The sequence below is a fragment of the Gossypium hirsutum genome, chromosome D11 (genome assembly GCF_007990345.1).
Source record: "Gossypium hirsutum isolate 1008001.06 chromosome D11, Gossypium_hirsutum_v2.1, whole genome shotgun sequence".
NCBI lineage: Eukaryota > Viridiplantae > Streptophyta > Magnoliopsida > Malvales > Malvaceae > Gossypium > Gossypium hirsutum.
In genome coordinates, this window is record NC_053447.1 from 70,868,258 (window position 1) to 70,880,112 (window position 11,855).

Below are 11,855 nucleotides of genomic sequence, written 5' to 3' on the forward strand. Positions count from 1 at the left end.
TATATAAAATTATTAAATATTAAAATAATATAATATAAATATTTTTTTAAAAAAATTAAAAATAATATGGACGGGGCTAAAATGAGTTTGGATTAATCTTTTATAAATATAGACGGGTTTGAGCAACATTTTAAGCTCAAATTTTGGGCTAAGTCGAATTTAGATAAATATAAAATAGATTAATATCATACTTAAACCCGACCAATACATCTATATCTTTACTACCGGGATACCTTTGTTTTTGAATTTTGTCATAGCTTTTGTCCATTGTCTTGATTTCCAAGTAAATGAACGTTGAGCTCCATGCCAATGGCATCAAAATAATTTTTTCCATTAATATCAAAATATAGTCCAACATAAGAAGGGAGTACCAAAGAACATATTCTCCAGCTCATAAACATTTGATAACATCACTGTTGAAGCCTTTCAAAACAGGGGAAATCCATATAAAGTGTGATAGAAAGCCCACTGTGACACATTTAGCTTTCAAGCTTCAGATTCCCTGTCTTACAAAAATGACCAAATAATATATTACATTTACCATATTATCTGTCTTACAAAAACCAACTATCAGTGAATCACCATCTTTGCCCATCTTTTAAAGGGTTTCATACATGTGGTCTGAGCATGACAAAATAAGGGATGCTCTGAAATTTTGATGATGCATCCATCCATGATCACAGCAGTTGTGTAAGAAAATGACAAACAACATACTTTCTTTTGAATGCAAAAAACTTGATTATATTGATATGAAGCAGTAACCAAAATGGTTAAATGAAGTTTTTCAGTCAGTCACTTAGACACTGAGTTCATTAGTGTCGTTCAATCCACATGATCCAAAAAGCAATTCCTCATCAAGTGAATTAATGCAGCTCGAAAGTAGCTTTCAAACGGATGTATCATCTGAGAATTTCCAAGAACTAGGATGGCCAACTTTGAGATCAGCAGACAATAGTTTGTGGCAACACGGAGGCTGCAAGTTCAAAAGAAGTATAATCTCAATGTCATCAGTGTTTTACAAGTGAGAAAACCCCAAATTGCAGGTCAGTGAACTCTCTTGTGTTAATGCTTAAATCTAGCTCTTTAACTACTTGCCGTACTGCGTAGTGTATCCCTCCCTTATCCTGAGAGGATCAATAATAGACAGTGGTGACGACTCGTATCCTTACACAATAACAGGAATCTATCCACAAAGATCGTGAAACTATCAAGTAAAGACTTATTCTTTTGAAATACCATTGGTCAATATTACAATGGAATGTCAAATATTTCAACTAAAATCCCATTCCCATGTACAAAGGTTATAACAATTGCAATTGAACACATTGTCTTCAAAGAAGGATCGACTATACGGCATATTCCAAGTCAATTCCAAAATTAGTCTGTGCCAACCCATATTCTGAGAGCTAAGCAAACATTTACACCAAGGAAGCTTAGAAATCAGAACATGCAGATGAAAACTGAACATTCAATTTGCTGAACATCAAATCAAATAAGCTAAAGGAAGGCTAGTTGAATTCATCAACCATTTTTGCCAATTTAATTTTCAATGCCTGAAAAATTGAATACAAATTATATAAGACTGATTGCTATTATCTTGTTATTCTGAGGACAATCACATATATGGAACTATGGAACTAAAAATGTGTTTAAAATGGTTTCACACCTGTGGTTTAAGTGTGGAGAAATCAGTGCCAGGTTTTGCTGCTTTACTTTCAATCTAATTCCCTTGGGATGCTGTTTTATACTGAAAACGGACATAAGGGATGTGGGCAATCTTGGACCACTGTCAACCTTTACCCCTACTGCACCCTTCTTCTAGCAACGGGCAATTGAAAATATGTAGCTGCTCAAGTGAGAGAAGCATATCTTTTTCTGGAAGAGATGTGAGCTTTGGACAATTACTTATTTCCAATTCGTGAAGCGAAGTGAGGTGTTGAAAGCCCTTGGAGCACATGAATTCCAAATTCTCAAAATTTTCAATGCAGATAGATGTGAGAGAAGGAGGCAGCATTCTTCCTATCCCTTCTTCTGGAAATGACACCACACGTGAGCATCCCTCACCGCCGATATTGAGCTCTTGAGTAGAGGTGAGTCTATTTAATCCCCATTCAACAAGTGATGTATACATTTTGGGTCCATTTGAGATTTCAAGTGATGTGAGATTCGTAGGGAAATCCCCTACACTCTTCTGGGAAGGACATATCAGCTGAACACTATATAAATACTTAAATGAAAAGACAAAAAACAAACTCGTAATATTATTTGTTATCTTTTAAATAAAAATCTTTATTTAAAATTATTTTTCAACTAAATTGATCTTTAGTTAAACTCGTGGCTTCAACTCAGTTAGATAACTATATATAGTATAACTAACAAACAATAGAATTGAAATTGGCATACATATATGCTGTGTGTAGCCTTAAATACTCCTCTTTCATGGTGTTCACCTCAATTCCTTGCAACTTCTGTTTTTTTAATTCCAAAAAAAAAAACACACACACAATATTAGAAACGTAATTATTATTGTCGATCGAGTCTTAATTCAATTGGCATTGATATTATTATCCATGCAAAGAGGACATCAATATATATATATACACCTCAGCTTGTTGCTCATAAAAAGGGTGTTCTTGAGAATGGTCTTCTTCCATTCCTTTGTTGTATCTTGAAAGAGTGTTCCATGCTACATTAATAAAATGTCATGTTTAAAAAAATAACAATAAATTAAAAATAAAATTCTAACTCATTATCAGGGTTTAGGTTTTGGTCTTGAGCCGATCAAATTTATGACAAGTTATTCTTAACGTATCGTAACTATTTATGTATCATTTTTGTTTTGATATGAGTATGTGTTGTTGTGTTTTAGTATATAGTTTCGTATTTATCATTTTTAAAAATAATATATATGATATACTTCCAAATATTTCTTAATTATAATATGTAAATATAAATTTTAAAACTATTAATTAAGTTCAATAATTTAATGAATGGTTATATATTATTTTTAAAAGCAATTATATAAAAAAGTCGTTAAGAAAGAAAAGGGAAATATTAAAAATCCCTTTATAGGAATTAATACTCAGCGATACAAGCATATATTAATTGAAATGAGTCAAAAACTCAATGAAATTTTAATTGAAATGAAACTTAAACTATTTTATTCTAGTTCAATATCGAGACGATTCATAACGATTGATACAACCAGTATCGAAACTACCGATCCCATACTACAAAGTGAAAAGAAAAATAATGGAAATCAATCAAATTACAACTCAACTTACTTTTATGCTTAGAAAAAAAAATAGTTCTAAAAAATAATCATCCAAGAATATAAATATATATAAGTTTTATAGACCGTTACAAACTAATATACACTCATATAAGCAGATATTAACTAAAACAAATCAAAACACAATAAAATTTTAACTGTAACAAAACTTAAACTACTTTATATTAATTCAATATTGAGACTATAGCCAATTATTAAGAAAAGAAAAATAATGAAAATCAATCAAATTATAGGTCAACTTACTTTCATGCTTACAAAAAAATAAAGCTAAAATTGAAAATTGAAAAAAACCCAGATTTCGATTATTAAAAATCATCTATAATATATATATATATAAGTACTATACTATATGATATACCTAGTGCTGGACCATTGATAGACCTTGCCGGTGCTTGAAAAAATAATAACCCCAACCTCTGCATCACATAAAATGGACAATTCTTTAGCTTTCTTCAACAACCCATTTCGCCTCTTTGAAAACATTACTTGCCTGCTATTCAAATTTTCAATCTTTTTTATTTCAATTTTCCCTCTACCCATCTGAAAATTTTCTTCTTTCCTTTACTTTTTCCCGGAAAATTTTTAAAAGATAAGATAAACCCCAGATTTTTTTTTTCTTAAATTTTGAAAAGAACCAAAGGTTTTTATAACAACAAACAGATCAAAGAAAATAAGGCAAAAAATTTAGGGGATTCTAAAAGGATTCTTTTTTTAAGAGAAAAGAAAATAAGTAAGTAATGTTTATATATAACAATTGTTTTCTCAAATGGAAATGGAAAATGATATGGAAAAAGAAAATATGTGACCAAAATTAGGGTTGAAATCTTGAAAGGTGACAGATTTGATACTATATCTACCAATTATCCAACTATGGAAACTCTATTTATTATAGGTTTAGTTTATTTTTTTCTATTTTTCTTAATTTCTCTACCTTTTTACTCTGCTGTTTTTGGCATTTCAATTCAAAATGGATTTTATTTTTGCTTTGGGTTTCTTTTTTTTAAATATAAAAAGTGGTTTTTAATTATTTATATGTTTTTAATGTGTTTTAACAATTTTTTTTAGTGAATATTGATTTTTTTTTGTGAATTACAATATGAGGGCAAAGCCCTAACAACAACACGGCTAGAGCGATTCAAATTTAGGCCACACCTGAGACGTTGAACACAAGTATTTCATGAGGACATATAACACATGTTTTTTAAATTCATGGCTAAAATAATAAAAAAACCTCTTTATTTTATTGTATTAAAATAATAATAAAAAACCATGGTTTTAGTCGTACTGGCCGGTGCCGCCGTTCTACTATTATAGCGCAACAAGCATCACCCTTTTCCATACTAATAAAAATTTTGGTTTGTGCCATTCGCATTGGCCAGAACATGGTACACCTACTGCATGAATAATGTTAAAAAATATAAAACTTTTAACTATTTTCTATTAGACTAAATATTTAATTGAAATGTATTGACCAATAAAAAAATATTACACTAGAAAGTAAAGTTTAACATTTAAAAATTTTTTTGGAGCATACTTTTTCATTTAAAATATAAAAATTAAAATTAATAAAAAAAACTCACTCACCTCGTTATTATAGAAAAATATTCACTCGCCCTTCAGCTTTTTTTATTGAAAAAACCCCCTCATCCTTCGATTTAAATTTTTCTTCTTAATTTTGAATTTATTGAATGATGATTTTTTACTTGTGGAGTTTATTAAACAATATTTTATATAATTGATGAATAGTTTTATATTAAAAATTTATTTATAATAATTTATTTGATATTTGTATATTTATTTATATAAATATATTAAATATTTTAAAAAATATCTATAAATTCAAAGTGGTACATAAAATAGACTAGTACGTAAAAGTGGTACTTACACCAATGTGGTAATGGCTACCTTGAAAGCAAGTACGTGGGTGGCTATAATGTTTGATGCTTTGTTTTTTTTTTTTTGAATATTTTGCTTTGATGCTTTTGATCTGTGTTGATCTTTGAGTGTAACCATTAGGATATATATGGTTATCTGAATTTTTATGATTTGCTATGCATTGATTGTGATTTTTTTTATTAATAAATATATGTTTTGGAATGAGAAAAAAAATAAGAAATTCGAAACACAAAAAGGAAAGTAGAGAAAGTGAACACAATATATATAGATGGTTCGGAAATATTTCCTACATCCACGGGCAGAACCAAAGACGAAATTCACTACTAAAAATTAGAGATTACAGAGGAATTACATCGTAAAATAAAATACCTCGCCAATAACTATCCACAAACTTTGAATGGATTCATGGTCTCAGAAATTCGGAGAACTAAGATGGACATCTTTGAGATTGGACAGAACAATATTTTGGGAACTCTGTTGTCTTACATGTGTTAAATTGAGCTCTCTAATGTCATGTTGTAACGTGTAATGTATCCCTCCATTAATCCTGGAAGGATCAAACTATCACGTAAAAGACTTGTTCTTCTGAAAAACCATTGGTTAATAGGACTATGAAATGTCAAATATTTTTAACTAAAACCCCATTCTCATATACCAAAATAGCTTAGAAATTAGAAGATGCAAATGAAAACAGAACATTCAATTTGCTGAATAAATGTTGCAGAGAATTGACTAACCGATTTACTAAATCAAATAAGCTGAAGCAGATGAGTTGAAGTTCACTATTTTTTGCCAATTTAGCCTTCAATGCCTGCAAAAATTGAATACAAAATATATAAGACTCATTTCTATTATCATGTTGTTCATGAGGACAATCAGATATGTAAAAATTTTTTTGAAGTTGGTCAGCATGCAGCAACCTCAACCAGCAAGCAGGCCATGCAGACCAAGCCGTGCAGGAGCTGCTGGAACAAGTTATTTTTTGTTTATTTTGTAACCATTAGTTGATGAAATGAGTTCTAGTTCATTTCAAACTAAGTTAGGCCTATGATTGATGTAATTAGCTAGTGAGTGAGCTGTAAACACAACCTTGTACAAGCTTACAAGTTTAGTTTTTCAAGTTTCCATGTAATTAGTGGTGGTAGATAATGTTTAGGTGATTGCTTACTGTTTTTGACAAGCTTAGTGCTTGATTTATGTATTGGCATTATGCCATTGTTTATGTTTTGAATGAAATCAGTGTTTTGTTCATCAATTTTCTTTGTTTTTCTTCCTTATTTTCTGCTTTGATTCTGGTAGTTTGTTAAGCAAGCAACGAGGCTTGCTGCTCAAGACATAGGCTGAGCTTGTCTGTTTCTGTTACTAAAACCAACAATTGGTATCTAGAGCCTTAATCTTAAGGGACTTGGTATACAAACCTATAGCCTCATCAAGCTTTTCACTAGTTGCACCACAAGTCTTCAATGGGGAAGGCTACCACATATGGGTGGTCAAAATGAAGACCTACCTGCGGGCCTTTGATCTGTGGGAGGTGGTCAACTCTGATGTTGAACCAGAACCACTCAGAGTCAATCCAACAGTGGCTCAAATCAGGCAGCATGCTGATGAGAGGAATAAAAGGCACAAGGCCATGTATTGCATCCAGAACTCAGTGTCAGATGTGATTTTCACAAGGATTATGGCCTGTGAATCACCAATGCAGGCCTGAGACAAGTTGCAAGAGGAGTTTCAAGGGACAGAGAGGACAAGGCAGCAACAACTGTTGAACTTGAGGAGAGACTTCGAGAATTTGAAGATGAAGGAAGAAGAAACTGTCAAGTAGTACTCTGATAGGATCATGGTTGTGGTAAACAGTATAAGGCTCCTTGGTGAGCAGTTCATTGAAGCAAGGATAGTGGAGAAGGTGATTTCAACCTTGCCAGAGAGGTATGAGGCAAAGATCTCATCCCTCGAAGACTCAAGGGACCTGATTAGCATTCCTCTTACAGAGCTAATCAATGCTTTATATGCACAAGAGCAGAGAAGAGCTAGCAGACTGGACGAGCACTAAGAAGGTGCCTTTCAGGCAAAGACCAACACTGCCTACAAAGGCAAGAAAACCTGGAAAAACAGGCCTAAGCCTGATGCTGCAAAATGCAGTGATCAACCTTACAGATATTGCAAAAGGATTGGTCATCCAGAAGAAAAATGTTGGTTCAAACCAGATGCCTTGTGTCAACGCTGCAAAAGGAAGGGACATGTTGAGAGAGTCTACAAGAACAAAGGCAAACCAAGACAGAATCAACCTCAACAGGTGAAGGCAGAGGCTCAAGTAGCTAAGGAAGACAGTGACCAAGAGGAACAAGTCTTTGTTGTGTCATGCTCAGCTCCTCAAGACAGGTTTTCATCTGGTTGGCTCCTTGATAGTGGATGCACCAACCACAAGCGAGCATCCTTCACCGCTGATGTTGAGTTCTTGAAGAGATGTGAGTCTGTTAAATCCCCAATCAACAAGTGATGTATAAATTTTGGGTGCGTTTGAGATTGCAAGTGATGTGAGGTTGGTAGGGAAACCCTCTTCTGGAAAGGATATGTCAGCCGAACACTCCCACACTGATAATTCTCGAACGAAGGTGAAGTTGTTGATGCACTTGGGAAGGGCTTTAAAATTTTCACAAGCCTCAACTGAGAGAACTCTGAGATTTGTGGTGGGCAACCCACTTTCTTCAAATGAAACCAGATTTGGACACCTAGATAATTTAATATCCTGAAGATGGCTGAGCTTGTCTAATCCCCACGGTAATGATTTAATTTTTTCAGCACCACGAATGCCAATGCTTTCGAGATCAATGGTTTCAAGGAAGTCTTGGGCTATGCATTCCAACAATAGACAATTCCAAATAAATAGCTGTTTAAGCATTACAGGTAACTTGGCGTTTAAAAATAACCTACTTAGCTTTGAACAACTTTTAATTTCGAGATGTTGAAGTCAAGTGCATATATCGCTCCTTGATGATAGCCATATTAGAGATGGACAGTTGCTTATTTCCAAGTGCTCAAGAAGACAAGTGTTGCTACACATACGCTTATTATTATTTTCTTTTTCATCAACCAAATATTGCAAATTCACGCAATACTCAATCCACAACTCTTTTAAAGCAGGAGGAAAGTTACTCTCTGCAAAACAAACCAAGCCTCGACAGTTTTGAAGTTGTATTCTTGTAATCAATGGGAAGGCATGTAAGGCTTCTAGTAGTCTATTGAGCCTTTCACAATCTCTTATAAACAGAGATTCAACACCTGGAATCTTGTCAAGTTGCAATCTCTCCTCCTCTGTTTCCAAGGAGACCAATTGGGGACAACTGACAATCTCAATGAATCGGTGCCCGACTAATCTTAACCCAATTTGCGATAAAGATCCCAACTCCTTCCAACCAGAGATGCAGAACGTTTCGAAGTTCGCAAATCTCAACATTATCCTCTCTGCTGAAATATTAAAATTTGAAATATTTGAAACAAACACACCTTTCAAGGAGGTAACCTTCTGTACAGACAAAGGACCTTCATCCACCAATTCTTCACACCCTTCAACCCATATTTTACGCAGCAAGGGAAAACAAGAATTGAAACTACCAGTCTCTTACACTCATAGATTTCAAGTGTCTGCAAGGATTGAAGGATGGTTGGCAACCTTCCCAACAATAGAGGACATCTTTTAATTGAAAGCTTACGAAGGCTGGGAAATCTCGAAACTTGCTGATCGTCTTCACATAGGTTCCACTTCTCCCAATTCAGCATATTGTCAAAACACAGAGACTCTAATGATGCAAAAGCATTTGATTGATTTTCTCCAAACAACTCAGCACCAATCTTGTGTACTTGATCCAAACCACTAATTGAAAGATCTTTTAACCACAACAACCTTCCAATCGATGGTAGAGATTTGCAATTTTTACAATTGCGAAGCTCCAATGACAACATATTTTTGAAGGAAGAATCTGCAATCCAAGTAGAGGATTTCGCACCACCATAATTCTCAATAAAGAGTTGCTCAAGCTGTTTTGGAGGACGAAGAGTGTCCAACACCCATTCTTCAACTTCTTTATTCCTTGAAGCCTTTTCTAATTTTTCACTCCAATGCAATACCAATCGACGAATCCCCCGCTTCTCATTTAACTTGGCTTCCCCTGCATCTTCACCATTAACATTCTCCAACCCAGAAAGACGGAAATCACCTTTGAGGTTTGACAAATATTTCAAACCTCTAATATAACAACCATGACCTTCCCCTATTATAAAATGGGTTAGGCTTAGCCATTTTAATTTTGGAGTCCAAGCATGGCTTATTTTAAACAAGCTTATTTTTTTTTTGTCTAAACTTATATTTCAAGCCTCATTCTTTTTATCTAAACTTTTTTATATTTTAAGTTCATTTAGAACGAGTCTATCTACAAAAGAAAAGTTTGTGAAAAGCGCATAATTAATAATTAGAAATTGTCACACATGTAAAAATATAATATATTATATATAAATTTAAATTTTAAAAATACTATTTCATATATAAATTTTATATTTTTGAGAAATAATAATATTTTAAAAAAGATGGATAGATTTTTTTCTAATAATTAGAAATTAGTGAATAATAATGAGTAGTTTAGTTTTTGAGAAAAAAAAAAGAAATAGTTTTAATTGAGAAAATGATTTTTTAAGAAGTTAGTTAAGAGTAGTGAAATAATTTATTTTATTTTATAAAAATGTTGAAATGATATAATCATCCCTATATTTAATAAAATAATAACATTAGATTTTTTATACTTTTACCAATTGAGTTTGTGTCACTCGATTTGATGTACCAAATTTAATTAGACATTTTGTCGTAGTATAAATAATTATCTTGTAATTATATGTATTCAAACTAACTTCATTTTTAAATCTGTCACCAATCTTTATATTTTTTCTCTCTTATAATTTTATTTTTACATAATGTTTTCATAATATATAATATGATCATAAATTAAACCCTTAATTATAGTTATTAAGCTTGCATTTTTTTCACTAAAGTCAAGAAATTAATTTGGTAACACCTAATCGCATTGAAGAATGAATCATAAATATAATGTGGTAAGTGAGAAGGTTAATTTGGAAATTAAATAATTAGCTCAAAAACTTATTTCATCAATTATTTAAGTAAATCATGTCTCATTTGTTAAAAATTCTGGTTCACAGTACAAATGACAATATGATTATTTTAATATATTGAAACACTCACTTAAAATTATAACTTATATCTTTGAAATATGTGGGAGATTATTGGAAGTTTTTATGTATTTCAAAGAACTACAAAAATCTCACATTGCTAAAAAAAGATATTGAGTCATTATTTATAAGTCATTATACTTCTTTGAACTTAATAAGAACCAAATTGAGAGAGTAGACTCCTGCACATTCGAGCCTTTTTGTTTTTGGACTTATTTTTATTAAAGTTTTGAAAGTCAAATAAAAGTGAACTTGTAACACTTCTATTTAGTCACGCTAAATATAATTTAATTGATTGAAGCTATTTTTAATTAAGTCCAAATTCATTGAACCATTTTCAAACTAGTGTTAGCTAATTCAATCAACTTACCTTTGCTATATTAAGCAAATGAAATCCCTATAAATACCATGCATGGTAGTTTTCAAAGTTACTCATTAGCTTTCATGTTCTCATCTAAATTTCTTCTATATTCTCTTTAGAAAAACCTTCCTCCTACAATCTCAATTGAGTGTTTAATTGGTCTGCTCTTTAGAAAAGCCTTCAAGGATAATGATATTCACGCCTCAAGTCGTGATTCTAATTTTCTAAACCTCCGATTTCTTAAGAGAACGTCAAGGGCAACAACCAGTCAAATTTTAAGTTCAATTAAATGAATTCACAAACTTATAGAGTTTATTATTATTATTTTAATTAGTATCAAAAGTTTTCAATTCAAATTTTAATTTTGTTATTCAAGCTTTTATCTCAAATCAAGCTCAAGCTTTAAAAGTGAAATTTGATTGAACTTGAGCTAAATTTTGAGTATCGAATTTTAAGTTAGCTCAAAATTTTCAAGTTAAGCTTTGTATTGGGAATTATCCATATTTATGGAAAATCAAAGATATGGGTATCAAATATTGGAAAGTCAAAGATATGGGTATCGAGATATTGGCATAATAAAATCTGAATATTTGCAATATATGGTCCCTAATTGTAAAGTGACTTTGCAAGTTGATCCCTGAACCTCAACTATAAATAGGCATAACCATCTCTCATTCTGTATCTCAAACTTGCCATTCTCTACTTAAGGCATTGTTTTCTCTCTCTCTCTTTGTAAATTCTCACTTGTATTCTGGAGTGAAATATATTTGGTAGTGCCCGAGGACGTAGGCAAAATTTGCTGAACCTCGTTAAATTCTTGTGTTCTTTATTGTATTATTCTGCATGAATTGTGTGTGTGATTGTAGTGATTTATTGTGCTATTAAATTACGATTGAGGGATATTCTGGCTAGGAAAGACCTGGTACTTAAGCGATCCTTGCGATCCACCTCTCTTTCCTGGGAATTGAACTTAGTGTGATTTTTTAGTACAATAATTTTACTCTTTTACACGCTTCTGCACAACAATTGGTATCAGAGCTAGATTCGTACTTGGGGAATATGATCGTTCAC

At 32.1% G+C, this 11,855-nt stretch overlaps 1 protein-coding gene and 1 long non-coding RNA gene across 3 annotated transcripts; both read right to left on the minus strand.

The window, feature by feature from the left end:
* Positions 1 to 718: 718 nt before the first annotated feature.
* On the minus strand, positions 719 to 2,448 carry LOC121223531 (uncharacterized). 2 transcript variants are annotated; one of them, XR_005920840.1, is made up of 2 exons: positions 1,667 to 2,448; positions 719 to 973 (listed from the first exon to the last, which is right to left on the minus strand). It is a non-coding gene; the product is annotated as an uncharacterized lncRNA (long non-coding RNA). The 2 variants fall into 2 exon arrangements; XR_005920839.1 differs by lacking the exon at positions 719 to 973 and adding an exon at positions 1,206 to 1,553.
* Positions 2,449 to 8,156: 5,708 nt separating this feature from the next.
* Positions 8,157 to 10,837, minus strand: LOC121223304 (putative disease resistance RPP13-like protein 1). The gene is made up of 3 exons (XM_041104475.1): positions 10,831 to 10,837; positions 8,812 to 9,402; positions 8,157 to 8,752 (listed from the first exon to the last, which is right to left on the minus strand). Exons 1-3 carry the CDS (start codon positions 10,835 to 10,837, stop codon positions 8,157 to 8,159), a joined length of 1,194 nt encoding a protein of 397 aa, XP_040960409.1.
* Between the last annotated feature and the right edge of the window lie 1,018 nt (positions 10,838 to 11,855).